At 36.6% G+C, this 18442-nt stretch overlaps 2 protein-coding genes across 2 annotated transcripts in view; both read right to left on the bottom strand.

Annotated features, from left to right (window-relative positions):
* LOC121727921 (myb protein) overlaps window positions 1-18442 on the bottom strand; it is a 525795-nt gene that overhangs the window by 300952 nt on the left and 206401 nt on the right. The gene's annotated exons all lie outside the window — the stretch shown is intronic.
* Window positions 1-18442, bottom strand: part of LOC121728085 (Down syndrome cell adhesion molecule-like protein Dscam2) — a 97989-nt gene that overhangs the window by 57641 nt on the left and 21906 nt on the right. Inside the window, exons 3-10 of the mRNA XM_042116191.1 lie at window positions 13972-14003; window positions 12546-12634; window positions 10013-10098; window positions 6805-6956; window positions 4704-4794; window positions 3554-3965; window positions 2316-2451; window positions 1021-1140 (exon numbers count right to left, since the gene is read on the bottom strand). Coding sequence (XP_041972125.1) covers window positions 1021-1140; window positions 2316-2451; window positions 3554-3965; window positions 4704-4794; window positions 6805-6956; window positions 10013-10098; window positions 12546-12634; window positions 13972-14003 — 1118 coding nt within the window. The remainder of the gene's footprint in view (window positions 1-1020; window positions 1141-2315; window positions 2452-3553; window positions 3966-4703; window positions 4795-6804; window positions 6957-10012; window positions 10099-12545; window positions 12635-13971; window positions 14004-18442) is intronic.

Raw genomic sequence — 18442 nt, 5'->3', positions numbered from 1 at the left:
CCTAGACAAAGACATTATAATACGGTATTGTAAATGTATGTTCTTAAAGACAACTCTAATCTGTGGATTTTTTTATCAAAATAGCAGTAGATGTTATTGACTGATGCATCCGATAACAAGCGATAGCACATTTTATGGGATACCAAGAGCCTGAGGGAATGCTTAAGCTGTCATGGGCTGAGGAAATTAATTAAAGTAAAGAACAGGACTCCGGAGGGTTTTAAAAGTAATTTCCAATTTCCTCAAGAAAAAGTAGATGACCTGCTTAGAGATCTGGTTACTTATTTAAAAAGCGGTTGCCTATTTCTTGCTGTAATATCTATTTAAAATTTATTATTAGTAAAAATATCAAAATTTTTAAGTCTTTTACACTAAAACCGCAAATAAGCTGAGCTAATTTTGATTTAATTGAAAGGCCTGATAGACGTACGAACTTAAAGCACGCGGATTTTAAGTTCGCGAACTTACTCGGCTTGTATGGGCGACATTTGGAGATATCTGGAGTCTCGAAAAGAGGAAAAGAAACAAAAAAACATTGCAACGACACAGCAGACACACATTTCTGCCGCGCGATAACATGTAAGGGTATATTCCTACGATGTGCTGGGCTGCTGGCACCCTCTCCGTCCATCTTACCAATTTTTGATCAGGTCCTGATGCGATTTTATATTTTTAACCCATCCTAAATAGTACATCACGAAAGTTTTCACTTCCACTATTATTTTAGTAGAGACCAGAGGTTCCCAAACTCCATTCTAACCAACATTTTAATTCTTTACTGCAGAACAAATTAATGTTGTACACTAGAACAGCTGACGTTCCCTATCTTCTTTCAAGCCAATATTTCAGTTCTTCACTGCAAACTAAATCAATGTTTATGATTGTGACTGTAAACCATTTTTGTCAGGCTCAACGTAGATTGTGATTGTAAACCATTTTTGTCAGGATCCACCTGGACCACTTTGGTAATTACTGGACTACACTAATCAGCCTCTTGTTCCACTGTCAAATATAACCTACCTTCTTTCTTCAACCAGTGCGTCTGCGGTTGCGGGTAGCCGTTGGCGCTACAAGACACGTAGCCGTTCCGCCCTAGCAGCAGGGACGTGTTCTGCGGTTCCTCGCTCCATTTTGGCGCCACTAAAATCATGCTTTATGGTTAATTTAACCAATAAACTACCAAGTATCAATTTACTCGATGATGTAAATGTTTTAAATTAATTGCAAATAATGCTGTGTCCATTGCATCGGAATCGCATACGTCGTGTTGTACGAGTGCAATGAGTATTAAATACATAGTTTTTTTCTGAATGATGTAATAATAAGCTGTAAGTTGTAACATTTAAATCGTTACCCAAAGTACAATATACATAGTACACTGAAGTGATTGAAGTTGCGTAGCTTAAGATTCTTATGCAGTGAACGCGTAGCCTAAATCAATGTTCGTGCAATGAATTATTTTATTTTTGGCTTTAAGTTACTGAATAGTCTTATTACTTATACAAATTTTAAGTATAATATGGAAGTGACCACCAAAACTATTATATAGTAACTTGTATGTCAGAGTCTTTATACACAGACGTGTCTGCAGCCAATGAGTTTCTAAAATACTAGAGTAGCAATGTCTTACAAAAGATTCTCAGAAATGCGTAACCACTTTTTTGTTCAAAAGACAATGTCAAGTCATATATTCGTTATGTCATTATGTATGTGAGATATGCCTGCAGGCATCTTCGAAGTGGCAACGCGTTGCTACCGTAAACTTCCAATCTAAATCCGTTAGTAACATAGAATATCATTGTCTGCAGCTGCTACAAAGCTGTAGTTCCTCTAATGTTAAGGTAATGTTTATAATTATGATTCATTTGCATACATAATAAATCGTTATTGTTTTTAGTTATTTTATTGAGGGACGCACACGATCTGCTAACTGTTTCTTTCCCAGATCGTGTGCGTCCCTCAATGAAATAACTAAAAACAATAACGATATAGACATCTTTTGCACGTCAGTGCTATAAATACACGAAAACATCTAGCGAATATTTATTTCAAATCTTTTCCAAATTAATGTCACCTTAGTACCATCGTGCATCGTTGTAAATTTACATCTTGTTGTTCGCATAATCTTTAGATTAATAAGTAGCCTTAAGTGAGCATAATATTTCCTTTTCAAAATTGTAATTCACATGTGAAGACTTGTAATTGGTTCTAAATTGTAACTTCATCTCACTATTACTTAATTTTAATGAACTGTAAGTCTTCCTAACAAATAAAAATAAAATAAAATTAACTTGTCGTAAACTACCAACACAAACCTTTTATATACAAATTGACAGTCCTGTTGACTTTGGCGACATGATTGGCCGCGACACACGTGTACGTTCCGCAGTGGTCTAGAGACACGTTCTTGATAATGAGAACACTAAACACCTCCAAACTCCTCTCCACTATCTAAAACAGTAGCGGCGTTAGGGAAGGGCGACGCTAGGCGACCGCCCAGGGCGGCATATAAAAAGGGGCGCCGAAGGCAGATAAAAGGGCGCCTGCAGCGTAAAATTTGGTAGAGCTAAAGCTCTACCAGCACCCTGGACGCCAAAGAAATCTCGCCCAGGGTGCTGGTAATGCTAATAAAAATACAGCATATAGATAAGAATAACTGTTTTTAATGACATAATTATGGGCCTATATAAATACATACACCACTGTACCTAAGAAATCAGTAAGGGTCTCCAGTAGTAATCAAATGGAACAAACTTAATTTTTACGTGAATGAATGATAATAATATGCAAAGTTATGCGATAGTACAGATTCTTTTTTTTTTTTGGAAAAAATAAATTAGAAGTATTAAATAGTTAATACACTCAGATCTTTGGCTTTTGGCAACACTATATTAAAAGTTATGAAGCAGAAACTAAAATATGATTATGTTTTTTAAAATAATGGTACGTATGAAAGATAATAATAATTGCTAAACATAACATATTATATGATCATATGTGATAATACTGTACCGCTTTAACAACATTATACGTTTCATAATGAACCTCTGAGAGAATATCAGCTGTCAAAAGCCCTACCTCAGCCCGGCTGGGAAGCCTCACATATAAACAGGTAATTAATGGATGAGAGAATATCAGACACAATAATAATACATATCTACGATATTAAGTTATGTACCATTAGATTATAACTTATAGAAATTGATTGATAGGCAGATAGTGGACCTACGTTATTTGGTCGAGTTGTGACAAGAAGATCACAAGTGTGTGGGCTGATAATCCGACCAAACTACATAGGGCCGGCATCTTCCTATGACTTATAAACTTATCTGATAGTACAATATGTACAAATCAGCTTGATGAGGCATACGATAAAAATCGCTTAACAACACCGTGAAATCGTGAGTATGCCCCATGTCATTTGAATAAATGGTTCAGCCATATCTGCAGTAGTTGCAGTGAGTTTCTTTTGTTCGAACATTTAAAGATGTCCATCCTACTATTATATTCTACAAACATTTAATACGGACATTAACAAAAACAAAATAGTTACCTTTAGATGAGTAGGTATCTTCTTCCCATCTTTTAGCCAGGAGTAATAAACGGGGGAGTCCCCGCTTTTCAAGTTGCAATGGATCTGAACGATCTGACCCTCTTGGAGATCAGACGCTAGGAATATCTCCTCCAATTGCGGTGCCTCAACGACTTGCAATTCAAACGATCGCTTGGCCATTTCTCCCGACGGACTCCTAACAATGCAGGCGAAAGATGCTCCGTTTTCGCTCTTCGAAGCCTTCTGCACGAGCAGGACGCCATCATTCGAAACTGTCGCTATCTCCCTCTTGCCTCTTAATTTCGGTTTTCGTCCGAATATCTCTGTACTTAAAATGTCGTTCGTGGAACGTTTGTAGCGCACCGTTTTATCTGATTTTATCTCTTTACCTCGATGCTCCCATGTGATTTCTCTGGAAGTTTTACTTGCTTTTAGTTTTTTGTTTCTTTTTCCAGCGAAACATAGGGTGAGCATGTTTCTGTAGAGTGTAGACACCAAAATTAATATTAACAGTACTCATACGTTGAACACTGGATTATGTAGCTCTCTACAGTTACTCATGATCACCCCTCTGAACAATGAGTATTTCTTTCTTATCATTACTTTAAACTTTACATAACATTTCACAAGTAAACTATTACCAATTTATAAACACTTTTTTAACATTAGATTTAAACGTTTCATAACATTACCACTCAAAAGTAAACTTTTACGAATTTATAATGTAAACTTAAATTCGTAGTAGATAGCTGCTTAACAATATTTAATTCTCCATAGATGCTATCTATGAGATGTTAAGTTAACCTGCTTAACAAATATTATTAATTCAAACACAAATAAAACACAATACTACTTGCACTTTTTCCATTATTTTCATTAATTACTACAAATTTAACCTAAACACGACCTGTTTCGATAAAAATCATCATCAGTTGTTTTATCGAAACCGGTCGTGTTTAAGTTAAATTTGTAGTAATTAATGAAAATAGTGTAAGTAGTATTGTGTTTTATTTGTGTTTGAAATGAATTTCCACCAAAAACCGACAGTACAATCAATTATATAATTATATATTATTAATTCTCCATAGATACTATCTATGAGATATAAATTTATGGTATTAACAATAATGTTTTGGAATGCCGGACATACCTTATCGGGAACCCGTAGTATGGACATCTCAGTTCCACACTCTGTCCACTTTGTACTTTTACAGGCGGAAGAGTTCTTATGTATGGTGGACCTGTTAAAAAAAGGCAATTTAAAACTATGACCTTCCCTTAAGTACGCAATTAAACTATAACTAATAAAAACTTTAACAGACCTAAATACACACATTTTCCTAATAAAATGTATATTATATTATTAATTAATAAAAACATCGAGGTACAAAACATTAATATAATTAAAGATCCGTTTAACATAATATTTCATTGCTATGTAAAATATGATGAAGATTTTTGATAGAATATTTTTATTCTCAAGGTATATACTTTGAACGACATAAGATTGCTCACCCCTCCCACTAGACTGGTAAATGACCGGATAGGGTTGCTGGGGTAACACTCATTTTGTCAAACGGGAGACATGATTAATTATTTTCCGTAATATAAAATGTTTATCACTAAAAACTTTTGTACTTACATACAATATACATTAACATATTATTTAGTATTACTACACATCTGTTGAACAGTTGTTTTGAGACCATTTTGTACTGAATTTTTCTCTACTCAACTGTTCAACAGGTGTTTAAATGTTTTGTAGTAAGACCGTTAGTATTCTAAAGTATGTAGGGTGTAACAAAACAAATAGCTAACAATTTTGTGCCTTGCATAGAGTAAAAGTAGCAACGCTGAAAGAGGTTATTATTCTATGTTTAGCTATGAGAAACGCCACAACCAGCATCACGAATTCGCCTCGACCCACGTCACAATATTTAAAAATACGAAATTGCCCATATAAAAAAGTAATTCTTTCAGCACTGCTATTTTCACAGTCAACTTTGTACAAGGAACACACACAAATCCCACTTTCTTCATTTCAAATTGTTACTGTAACCTATAAAATTACTTATGCAAATTCATATCACTTATCATGACCTCAATCGCGCACGCCTCAGGATAATCAAATCACAAACGGGACTCGTCCCCGCAATGTTTTGCCATGCCTGGCCACCCCAGTCCTTAAGCTGCTCGATATTCCCTCTAATTGATACTTGATATCCATTATCCCTCGCTGTGGATAACAGTTATAGTTTATAACTCATTTTGATACTTATAACGTTACAGACGAAGTTTTAATAGAAGTCTTTGGGAGTTTAAGTGAGGCAATTTCAAGTAATGGTACCCTCCATTCATATTTACCCGCTAGGGTTTAGCTTCGTAGTGTTGTTTAGGGGACCAATTCTCGTCGAATGGAACTCATTCGAATGAATGTAAAAATGAGAATTCGAATTATGATAATTATTAGTCTGATCCGATCTAAACATAAGAAAAATATATAAATCGTTGAAATTATAGCCCTACAAGCAGTTTGTGTTAAAACCAATCCCGCAATCCTGTAAAATAATAACTAGCCGTACAGCTGTTGTTTAGCCCGCAACCTTTGTAAAAGTTATTCGGGATTATTTTTTGTAAGACCGCACTGCGTAATTTTAAGTCTTATCTTGAAACGGATCATGTGTCTAAATTCTGATATGAAAAATGGATTGTGGGACTATGCGTGATGGCCACAAATGAAGATCTGTCGACGACCGGTCATCAAGCAGAGCGAGGTGTGAAACTCGGTCAGGCCCGAAGCCCATATGTGATACATTTCAGATGTCGTATACAGGGTGTAAAGAAGCTAAATGATAATAATTACGTGTTCCTTGTCGAGAGTTCACTGTGAAAGTAGCAGCGCTGAAAGACCAATTTTTTTTTACTTTTGTATGGGAAACTCGTGACGCTGAAGCGCTTGCCCTACAAAAGTGAAAAGTGAAAACATCCTAAAGTATTATCACTTAGTTTTGTTACACCCTGTGATATACCGACGCACTTAGAAAACTTAGATAGCGCGATGAAGGATTGTGGTGCTAATCGTGGGTACAATGCCATAATCATAATCATATTTATTTGCCCAAAAACATGGTTACATGGGTTGTTACAGTTATTGCTACAGTGCGGCATGTTTTGCTATGATAATAGCGTGCAAAATTGAAAAAGAAACATTATAGTTTTGATTTGATGTGGGACATGGGTATCGAACTTACCATAAACATTCAGCCTGTCCTCATGCGAGGACACCAGCTCATCGTGGTGGGCTCGACACGCGTAGCGCCCCCCGTCGTCGACCCTCACGTGGGATATGTTGAGGTGGGTCAGAACCCCCCCGTCCGCGGTCATGGTCTGTCCTATTGAGTACCTGGGGGTTAAAAGGGGTAAAATAACATACTAAGGGCCTGTTGCACCACCTCCTGATAAAGTGCCGGATAGACTATCCACAACTTATTTGACAGATTATCCATACTCTGTCAAGTTAAGTGGTGGATAGCCTATCCGGCACTTATCAGGCAGTAGTGAATCGGGCCCTAATAATAATAATAGTATTACATATTGTGGTGGGTCAGCAGCCCTCTGTCTGCAAGCATGGTCTGTCATGTAGAGTTCCTCAAATAAAGGATGTTAATGTTACATCCCAACAAAATATTTTCGGGTAAATAACAAGAAGGCTGTCAAAAAGTTTTTAGTAAAAGTTCGTATAAAGCGGATACCACTTACTCTCCTACCCCGGTCTTCGATCCCTCAGTTAAACGATTTTATGATTTTGTCCCGATCAATGTCCACTTAAATTTTTTTGCTCATTCCAAAAAAGTGCATAACTAAAGAAATTTTTATTTAAAAAAATCTTGCTTATGTACAACGTTAATAGTACACCAAAAAAATACAAAGTATCTATCTGTTACATCAGGTTGTTATAGCACAATGTTCTTTTACCCTCGAGGATATCTGCTCAAAGTGACACTTGATACGCTAGACTCTAGAGCCGCTATCCCCAACCCGCGGCCCGCGGGCTGCATGCGGCACGCCGAGACTTTATTTGTGGCCCGCGCGATGTTAAACCATTTTGATATTTACGCCCACCGGCAAAATAATGTAAAGTCGTCGTGAAAGTTGTGATTTTTTTTTTCGCTTTTAAATCATTTTTTAAGAACGTTATTTTTTAACCCTAAAAATTTTTTGTTGCGGCCCGCGACACCAAGACCAAAATATGTTTGTGGCCCACAGTAAAAAAGGTTGGGGACCACTGCTCTAGAGCGTATGAAAATCAGGTACAAGCGTACTGTGTATGTACTCGAGCGTCGGTGTAAGCGATATCGATGCAAAGACTATTGGATAAAGGTGCCGGTTGGCAGCGGGCAACATGAAGCAACCGCAAACAACGTGTCGCAATGACACTACAGCCCTAGTAGACAAGTGGCAAGCGATTATCGTGCGACTAACAAAACGTATGCGATTCGACATAAGTCATCGCTTCGCTAGCGAATACTAATGTCAAATCCCATACATTTTGTGGCGTTGGCGTTAGCGTTGGCCCTTTGGTTTGTATATTGTATTTCTATGAAATACCCTCTGCAGCTAGCGACACATTCATAGAAATACATAGAAATGACATGTCGCGACGACACGTCGTCTGCTGCAACTTCATGTAGCCGGCTTCCAACTTGTACCTTAATTTTAATGATTTTAAGGGCCAACCCACACGTACCACAACCACACGACAACCACACCACGTGGTCGGGCGTATATTTCGTATTGTAAATGAACTGGACTATTCACGTACGTACCACATTTTGCAGTCGTTGTCGACTTGTGTGATACCGACCACATCGCAACCACAACGTTGCGTCGATGCAATGACAGTGCACGCACGCCACCCGCGCTTCCCCCCTCCGTTTCATTGACTTTCGTAACGTACGTAACCACATCGCAACTACTGGCGACAACACATGCGCGTCCACATTTTGTTGGTACCACAACGCAACTACAAAAAGCTGCAGCTGATTCATTCACACGTAACCACTGCTTGACGGCATTTTGTCGTTGCGACGTGGTGTGGTTGTGGTATGTGCGGGTTGGCCCTAAAGGTGAAGAATAAAGATAATTGTATACCTGACACGTGCCATATTTGAAGTAAATAATATAATAAAAAAATTGTAATACGAAAACAAATAACATAAAAAAGTCAATAGGGAAAATTATTGAATTTGATTACGCCGTATCAGTGTTACTCGTAAGATTGAAGAAAATGTTCTTAATATTGATATTCGGTGTCTTGATAAACTTGAAAATGAGCAGATGGATTAGTTAAGGGAAAGCAGTGGCTTTCAAAGATACTCGCAACAGTTAAAGTGTAACTCCTCTAGTATTGTAAGTAGCATTGTCCTTGTTTGAGGCCAATTTTCTGTAAGGCATTAAGCGACAATAAGTGACATTTATCCCGCCAATTCGGCCCATTCGTGAAATATTGCTCTCAAGTTTATACACCGACGTCATTAAAATACTATGATTGCCGATATTTTTTTTAAACAGTTGCAATATTATGCTGAACTTTTTCCAGATAGTCCAAACATAACATGTATAAAGATTAAAGAAGCTACCTCATTTGTACCTAATTATTTTTTCTCCAAGAGTCAGCACGTCGAGAAAGAAGACCTTTGATGACGTAAAATGAATAGATTTCTAAGCAATCCCCATAGTCCACAGTCCACATACTATAGAGAAGCACTCAGGGAGTACGGTGGATGAACTAATGACCAATTACACCATATAAGCTGTGGAACTCTCGAAGAAATGGAATGTTTAGCACTCTTTTTTTTTTTTTTAAGTATTTATTCCATTATTTTACAACATTATGTCCTTATCCTAAAAACCGCCAAACTGCATTTCAGATTTCAGTTTGTTGGCGATATCTTCGCTTGTAAGTTGTCACAGCCACACTGAATCATTTAATGATAACTTAAAATTGATTTAATGATGATTTTGACATAAGCTCCATCTATCTTCTACATTAATAAAATTTAAATTTATTTTTTTGATTTAGAATTAACGGCTGAACCGATTTGGCTAATTTTAGTCTTGAAATAAAAATAAAATAAAAATTGTTTTATTTCCGAATAGATTTGTAACAAATGTTTTCAGAATGTTGATACTACTGGTGCCTACCACCGGTTCGGGAACTATCCCGGCGATGATATCCCGGCCCGGCTAAATATTGACCGAAGTCAAGGGAAGGATTATATTAGGGGGAATGTGATACGAATCTTACCGGTTCCACCAAAACCCTGCATTAAATTAAAGTTAAGTTATCATTTTTCTATGGGCAGCATTCTCTACATAGTAAAATGCGCACTATCTTATGCCTGATTCGGACGACTTATTAGAGCCAAAACATCAGTTTTCATAAAATTTTCCACTTACCTTGAATCCGTATTTGATGAAACGACTATTCCGTCCCTTTCCCACACGAACCTGGCTGGTCCATTCACGACACATTGAAGATTTATCTACAAACAATCAAAAAATTCGAGCTTCTATCCATAATATTATTAATGCTAAAATGTATCTGTCTGTCGGTCTGTTACCTCTTTGAGCCCCAATCACTGAAACAATTTTGCTGAGGTATGGAGATACTTTGAGTCCCGGGAAAGGATGTAGGGTACTTTATACCCGGGATAAATTCCCTTCCCTTCCCTTCCTTACCCTCCCCTATTACCCTATTCCCTCTTAAAAGGCCGGCAACGCACTTGCAGCTCTTCTGATGCTGCGAGTGTCCATGGGCGACGGAAGTTGCTTTCCATCAGGTGACCCGTTTGCTCGTTTGCCCCCTTATTTCATTAAAAAAATGTACGGTTCCTGCGCAAACGAATTTTTGGCGCTACGGATTTGCGGGCGTCATCTAGTCTATACATATACATACATATACATACATATACAAACATATACATACATATAATCGTAGAGGTAAAATTTTTGTACATTGAAAATAAACTTGAAAAAGCGAGTCAAGGGCATGTTAGAAGAGTAATAGAACACATTTTAACTGTTTTTGAAATTTTTGTTTCTCTGTCTGTTTGTCTGTTTGTACAGGCCAATCTCTGAATCCACTGGACCTGCTTTCAACTGCCTGCCTGTTTTTATTATTGATATCGAGCAAAAAAGGCCAAAAAAATCATGTTTGTTGTATGGGAGCCCTCCTTAAATATTGATTTTATTTTGTTTTCAGTATTTGTTGTTATAGTGGCAACAGATATACATAATGTGTAAAAATTTCTGAACTCTAGCTATAAAGGTTCTTGAGATACAGCCTGGAGAAGACAGACGGACAGACAACGAAGTCTTAGTAATAGGGTCCCGTTTTTACCATTTGGGTACGGAACCCTAAAATCGGTGACTTGATAAGTAATGGAATTGAAGGAACTCCTCGAAATTTACAGCGACAACCAAAGTGATAACCAATTCTAGCAAAGGTCGATCTTTAAATCTTTTCCTAATATTCGTAAACCCTATATAATTGACCACTGTGTAATGTGTATGGTCTCAATTCATTACCGGCCATGGAAATTTTAAAGACAAACTTTACGGATCTAAGTTGGTCGGTCATCGGTCGAGCAAATAGGTATAAATGGTAGAATATGTACGACCGAAGGCTACTGTGTTTGAATAAACCTCTCATCATGTTCTCTGGGAGAGTTTTTTCTGCCAAGACGAAAGAACTGCAATGCTAGACAACCTACAGTGTAAATCTGATGTCGCATACTACGGTGATATCGTGGACAGCGTTATCGGAACTTAATCCGTGCCTTCAAGCGTTTTTGTCAAAATCATTATTGGCAACCTTTGGCAACAGTCTAACACAACAAATTCCAATTTGTTTCCCTTCGAAGAAAGGATTTATCAAAACGATAAGTATCTGAGGTTCAAGTTTCCTGGGAATTTGATGTAAATTAAAAATTTCGTGTGTAACATACATCCAAATTAAATAGTCGTAGATGGGTGTAAGGATTTTTCAAAACGATAAGTATCTGAGGTTCAAGTGTCCCGGGAATTTGATTGATGTAAATTAAAAATTTCGTGTGTAACATACATCCAAATGAAATAGTCGTAGATGGGTGTTAATTTTTCTAAATTTCGATTTTAATAACATACACTCACGCGGACGAAGTTGCGGGCAACAGCTAATTATAGTTTAAAAGGGAAAGTCTATATGCATATTTGTTACTTAAGACGCAGGCTAGACGTAGGTCACATGTTCAGAGTGATGACTAAAAAGTACTTAATAAAGAAATGATCAGTCTCTAAACCAATTATAGTACGGGAGCTCCAGATTTTTTTTTCTTATACTATCAAGCTAATTTTTTGTGAGTATAGTAGCTTCATTTTGATTAATATAAAGTCATATTAAAATAAAGTCAACCAAGTTTTGTTGATTACAGAACCCTAAAACGGAACCCTAACCAGCTGATTGTTTGTATATTGATAGGTTATTAGTTATATAATTTAGGAGAAGCATTGTTCTACAAATAGAACAATCCATATTTGAGTACCGTCAAAGCAAAGTATGAAATCCTTTCTAACTCTGTTTACCACTACGGTAGCTACCACTTTCAAGATTTTTCGCGGATACAAATGTTTTCTTCTTATCAAAATAAAGCTACTCACAAAAATTAGCTTGATAGGAATAAAAAAAATGTTCTAGGGTCCCGTACGAACTACAACTGGTTAGTCGTTTAGTTTCGCGTCGATCTTACCAGATTGATGGACTGAACAGCCTTAGTAGACAAGTGGCAAACGATTATCTTATACGCCAACAAAATGTATGCGATTTCACATAAGTCATCGCTTCGCCAGCGAACTAGCGAATGAGAAACTAACCTACGTGTTATGAAAGAAGAATTGAAGATTCTACAGAGCAATATTAAGTTGGGATGTTATAATAAAAGTTAATACTAACGTCTATCCCAGGTGTGACGGTAGTTTCGCTGAAGTGCTGCGTTATTATAACAGGCGTCCGCTTGTGACGATAAACCACTAAGTTTAAATCTGGAACAGAATACAATTATCATTATTAATGTCAATAACAGTGATTTTCAGCCCGTGATTTCCAACGTGACCATACACTGAAAGGTTGAAAAACACTGCAATTAAAAATCTAAGCTGCCAACAAGCTGACATAGAAATTACAGATGTTATTTTTAATGAGTTGTTATTATCTGATTCAGTAGATAATGGAATGGAAAGGGTCTTCAGAGATGTTTTATTTCGTTATGGCTTATACAGTGTGTAACAAAAATAAGTGATAATATTACACCCTAAAATATTATCACTTATTTTTGTTACACCCTGTATAATACAGTACTTACCTACTGGCTACTAGTACCTATATTTTAAGAAGGTACTTACATAATTTTATGAGCTGACTACGATTATATATAATAAAAATATTAAATTGGTATTAATAATAAAACTTTGCCATTTTGTAATGGAATGCAAATTTATCGATTGCATTACAAAGCTACGTTAACGAGTTCTATTACAATTATTATCATAGTCGAATTGGAAACTCCATCCACTATAATATCATTGGCTGCACTCAATATACAATGAATATTTAAAAATATCCGGTTCAATAAAATTTATTTAAAAGAGCTTGGAATTTTGCAAGCTGGCAGCGGGCTTGCAAATTTTATTCAAACTTCACTGACAGTTTGTCATGGAAAAAACGAAACGTTTTTAGCCTCGCTATTTTATCTAGTCGGGTAGTTTTTTCTACATTTCAGTACAATCTATAGTTTGATCAATGGTTCCATCAAAATATGCAACCGTGAACCAAGCGAACCAAATATCAAATTTCGAACGTTGGAAAAATACCTTCCGTTCTTCCGTTATACATATTTTAAATTCGATTTTTTTTTAATTTAAAGTGCAATATTTAGGCGAAGGCCGAAGTGGCAAAATAGCAATTTTTGTCTTTACACAATAGTCAATAACACTTAATTTCGATCTGTACCTGCGATCATGTTTTTTTCTTGCATTAATATTAAAACAACTCTAATGTGATTCATATGAAACCACGAAATGGTATTTTCATAAAAAGTAAAGGTAACATCTACATGTCATAGGCCAAAACTCCAACAAATCTTGACTTGTGACTTTTCTATGACCTACTACTTTTTTATTGTTCCTACAGAAAACGATATAACAGGAAACGAAGCGTTAATTTGCAATTAAATAGTAGCATAAGGTCACAGATTAATAAGCATAACTCGTATTACATAAAACACTTCACAAACAATACGAAATTAAAAAAAATACAAAGCGAAAGCCTTCATCGCCGTTATTAACCGCAAATATAAAAAGTAAATAGCCAAAGTAAATACCTTCGTGCCATCTGGGGAAACGGCGCTCCACCCTGCAACAAATTGAATATCGAGTCAATTAGTTTAAAACAGTAATTGTTATTGCAATTACACATAATAAAGTGATTCCGGCCGCATTTTGTTGTAAAGTTCAATTGTAAATCATCAAAGACTGTGCTCTATGTTATACATATTATTTATTACAAGGAACTTAATTGCTCGGTATTCGATAAAACACGAATAAAATTACATTTTCTAAAAATGATTCCTAGCTAGATCGATTTATCGGCCCCGAAACCCCCTATATACTACATTTCATGAAAATCGTTGGAGCCGATTCCGAGAAGAATTGCTCGTTTAAAGATATAAGAGTAGTATATATTATACGTGGGAGAGCCATGCTTCGGCACGAATGGGCCGGCTCGACCGGATAAATACCACGTTCTCACAGAAAACCGGCGTGAAACAGCGCTTGCGCTGTGTTTCGCCGAGTGAGTGAGTTTACCGGAGGCCCAATCCCCTAACCCATACCCTATTCCCTTCCCTATCCTCAACTATTCCCTTCCCTGCCTTTCTCTACCCTCCCCTATTACCCTATTCCCTCTTAAAAGGCCGGCAACGCACTTGCAGCTCTTCTGATGCTGCGAGTGTCCATGGGCGACGGAAGTTGCTTTCCATCAGGTGACCCATTTGCTCGTTTGCCCCCTTATTTCATTAAAAAAAAAATACAGTGAACGCCCCCTGTCAAAATACTTATCATATAATTATAACTTCCCATCCCTACCCTCCCCTATTACCCTATTTCCTCTTAAAAGGCCGGCAACGCACCTGCGGCTCTTCTGATGCTGCGAGTGTCCATGGGCGACGGAAGTTGCTTTCTATCAGGTGACCGTTATGAACGAGTTATGAAATAACAGTATTTTACTACTACTTTTGAAAACATCCAACAATATATTCATTTTCATGAAGAACAAAAGAACAATAAAGGAAATGTCTGCGCGAAACATTACAACCTCAACTAAGCTCAGATTACCTCATCCCTAAAATATACTAGAATGTAAAATAAACACATTGAATCAAAGTAATTCAGTGCAACAATCGCCATAAATTCGGCGGTATCTGAAATTCCGGAGCAGGCAAAAACCGACCTTAATTAGACCATCGCACAGAAGCCACTTTCGCTTCCGCTAGGTAACAAAAATAAATTTTATCAAACAAACAGTTTATTTTGCAGACCGTGCACTTTATTGTCTGACCCTACTGTGTGCTGTAATAGCGTTTAATTTGGCGAGTTGCCGCGACTAGCGTTTTAATTTTAAAAAACATTTTGAATTGTAAAATGACTTGGCCCAAGCGGCAGATTTCCATACGAGGTATGTTTATAAGCTGCAGTAACCTTCTACGTGGTTTGTTTTATAAGGTGTGTTCCGAAATATAAGTCAGCATATTAGCCAGTGTTCAAGTCAACGGACAACCTATATTCAGTTATTTAAACTGATATCGAATACGACTTGTCCTTTAGGACACTTTGGTGAAAAAATTGGTATTTTTTTTTATTAATATTATTGACCTTATGCATTTTGTCTTATTTATTATCAGCCGTGGTTCTAAACTTCTTATCAGTCTTAGAAACAACGTCATCTCCCAGCATGTATGTATTTCTTAGGATCTACGGATTTCAGAGCCTTTTAAGAAATTAAATTTTTGATGGCCTCCAAAAAAGGACGAATTGTATCCATTTTGAATCTGCGGGGCTAAAATGGTCACATTTATCAATTCCTCTCAATCAATTCAGCAAATGAATTGTCAAAACTGTCAAACTGACGAATGTCAAATTAGTACGGACTACGGATTACTAGACATGAATAATGAATTGCAAGCAGAGTGACCTTTTTCTAATAGCTAGGTAGGTAGGGCGCCGTGACAAAGTATTGTAAGATGTAACTGCGCCGCAGGCTGAAAAAGATTAGGGACCCCTGTGACCTAAGCCATTGGACTATTGGCACCTTTTTTTATAAAATTGCAAAGGTGCAAATGAGCAAACAGGTCATCTAGTGGAAAGCAACTGTCGTCGCCCATGCACACTCGCAACATTAGAAGAGCAGCCCGCCTAGCATACGCCTACGAGATATCTCGTGACAGACGTACGAGAAAAAATGTATGTGATGTTAGGGTCAATAGAGATGAAGAAATAAACCTGTTAACATCGAGAAAACGTGTAGGGTGAGATATCTCGTTGGCGTATGCTAGCACGGCTGCAGTGCGTTGTCGGTCTTTATCTCATCTTTTCTCTTATCATTCAAATGTTATACCATTATAATTATGCTAAGAATATTAAAGACGCTTGTCAAGATCTACGAAGTGCAATATATTATGGAAACACTGTTATGCGAAGCGTTTTCATGTTCTAAGCATAACTTATATTTGAATTCAATTTATTTGACCTATTTAATAAATTGTAGAATGTAGATATTGAGTATTCTTCTATCGTTGTTAAATACATTTATAAATGTTTGAATATTGTTTTCTCTTTATAAAGGTTGTACAAACGAAGTGATAATATTTTTTCAGTATGTGTGCTTCCCATAAATAGAGTACTAGATGACACCCGCAAGCCCGTTGCACTAAAATCAGTATATCGCGCGGTAACCGTACATTTTTCCGGGATAAAAAGTATCCTATGTCCTTTCTCGGGACACGAAGTATCTCCATGCCAAATTTCATCAAAATCGGTTCAGCGGTTTGAGCGTGAAGATGTAACAGACAGACATACAGACAGACAGACGGACAGATGACAGACACACTACACACACACATTAATAATATTAGTATGGATGCTGTGAAAGTAGCAGGGCTAAAATAGTTACTTGTTTTTAATGAAATGGGCAAATTTACGTTGGGGCATTTAAAAATAAAAGTCAAAATTGACTTTTTCCGCGTTACTTTCACAGTAAACTCTATACGACTTGGCGGGGGCACTGCAGTGCCCCCGGATAAGAGACACACACCATAAGGTACAACTACTTCATACAATTTTTCATAACAAATAAAAAAAAGTCGTGCCAAAAAGTTCAGTTCACAGATCTACAGAAATACAGCAAGTGTATTTCGCAACAGTTTATCAACAGCTGTTTTCTGCATGTCCGCGTACGTCGAGCCTTCGTCAAGGCATTAGAAGTAAAAGATCCCATTCGTGACGTCACCTATATTCACGGTATAATACCTACAAAAGGGTTTTCTTTTGTTAGAAAAAATTTGCTGTACTATATTATAGTAACTTTTGTAGTAGACCTACTAAAACGGTTTTTACATTTTTTATCAGTTTTTCCATCTTTAGCTAAAAGATTTCTTATGTTTTTTTATAAAATTAGGATAAAAATTAGTAAGCGAGTCACCTTGCTGGACACTCGCAACATCAGAGAATTGCAAGTGCGTTGTGGCCTTTTAAAGAAGGATTTATTCCGATACTTCTCACTGTGTTAATTCCCAAACAGAGACAGGTAGGCATGATTTAGACATTACGAAGATGTAGGTTCGAATCGATTTGGAGATAAAACATTTTATTTTATTTTATCAGCATAAAGTGTTTTGAACATTATGAAAACATCGGTCTTTCATACAAACAAATATATTTTAAGTAATACTGATGGCAACAAGGAACAACTTTACCAAACTCAATAAGCCCCCAAAAATTGGAAATTAAAAAACATAATTGAATTACTCTGAAAAGGCCTCGCAAGGTTTCCGATAATATGATTAATTTCAAAGTCGGTTTAGGCTTATTTCGATATTTACATCAATTGATTACTCAAGGGAAAGCCCTGCAATCTTATTAGTAACTTCAAAGACCCTCTCCATGTTTATTCGCTAGAAATAAACGCGTTCGACCCACTGGGTTTCCGATAACTTGTTTGAGCTGTGTCGAATCTGTGGATATTTTCTACTAAATGCGTTACGGATTTCTGACGCTTTCTAGAAGAGATTTAACAACCCCTAGTGTTCGACCTGGGGTTAGGTAACGTAAAGGTCATGATGAAAATTTAGGGGACAAAAAAGTGGGCTGTCCACCGAAATGTCGTCGAAATCGAAATTATGTAAAGTATTGAAAAAGTAGCTGAAACATGCAATGTTCTCAATTATAATAAAACATGAAATATTACCTGAGTTGAATAATAATTAAAAAAAAGAATTACTTAAATCGGACTAATGGTTCCGGAGATATGCGAACACAAACATAAAACATACACTTTTGAAATTGGCATTTATTCAGACGCCGATATAGACTAACATATTATACGAAAACTAGGCAGTTTTGAAAATATGTATAACCTTCTTTTTTAAAGTCGGTTAATTAAGACGCTATATTTTATCTAGACAAAATATAAGGTTCTAACAGGATTTCCTTTTGCGTGCAGGGAGTCGCTGGCAATACTTAACCTAGTACTCACAGTTTCTTACACAAGAAACATTTACATGTGCCTTCGAAGTAATA

This window comes from Aricia agestis, chromosome 6 (genome assembly GCF_905147365.1).
Source record: "Aricia agestis chromosome 6, ilAriAges1.1, whole genome shotgun sequence".
In the NCBI taxonomy this organism is placed as follows: Eukaryota; Metazoa; Arthropoda; class Insecta; order Lepidoptera; family Lycaenidae; genus Aricia; species Aricia agestis.
The sequence above is the reverse complement of the archived record's forward strand: the minus strand, read 5'-3'. Positions and strand labels throughout refer to the sequence as shown.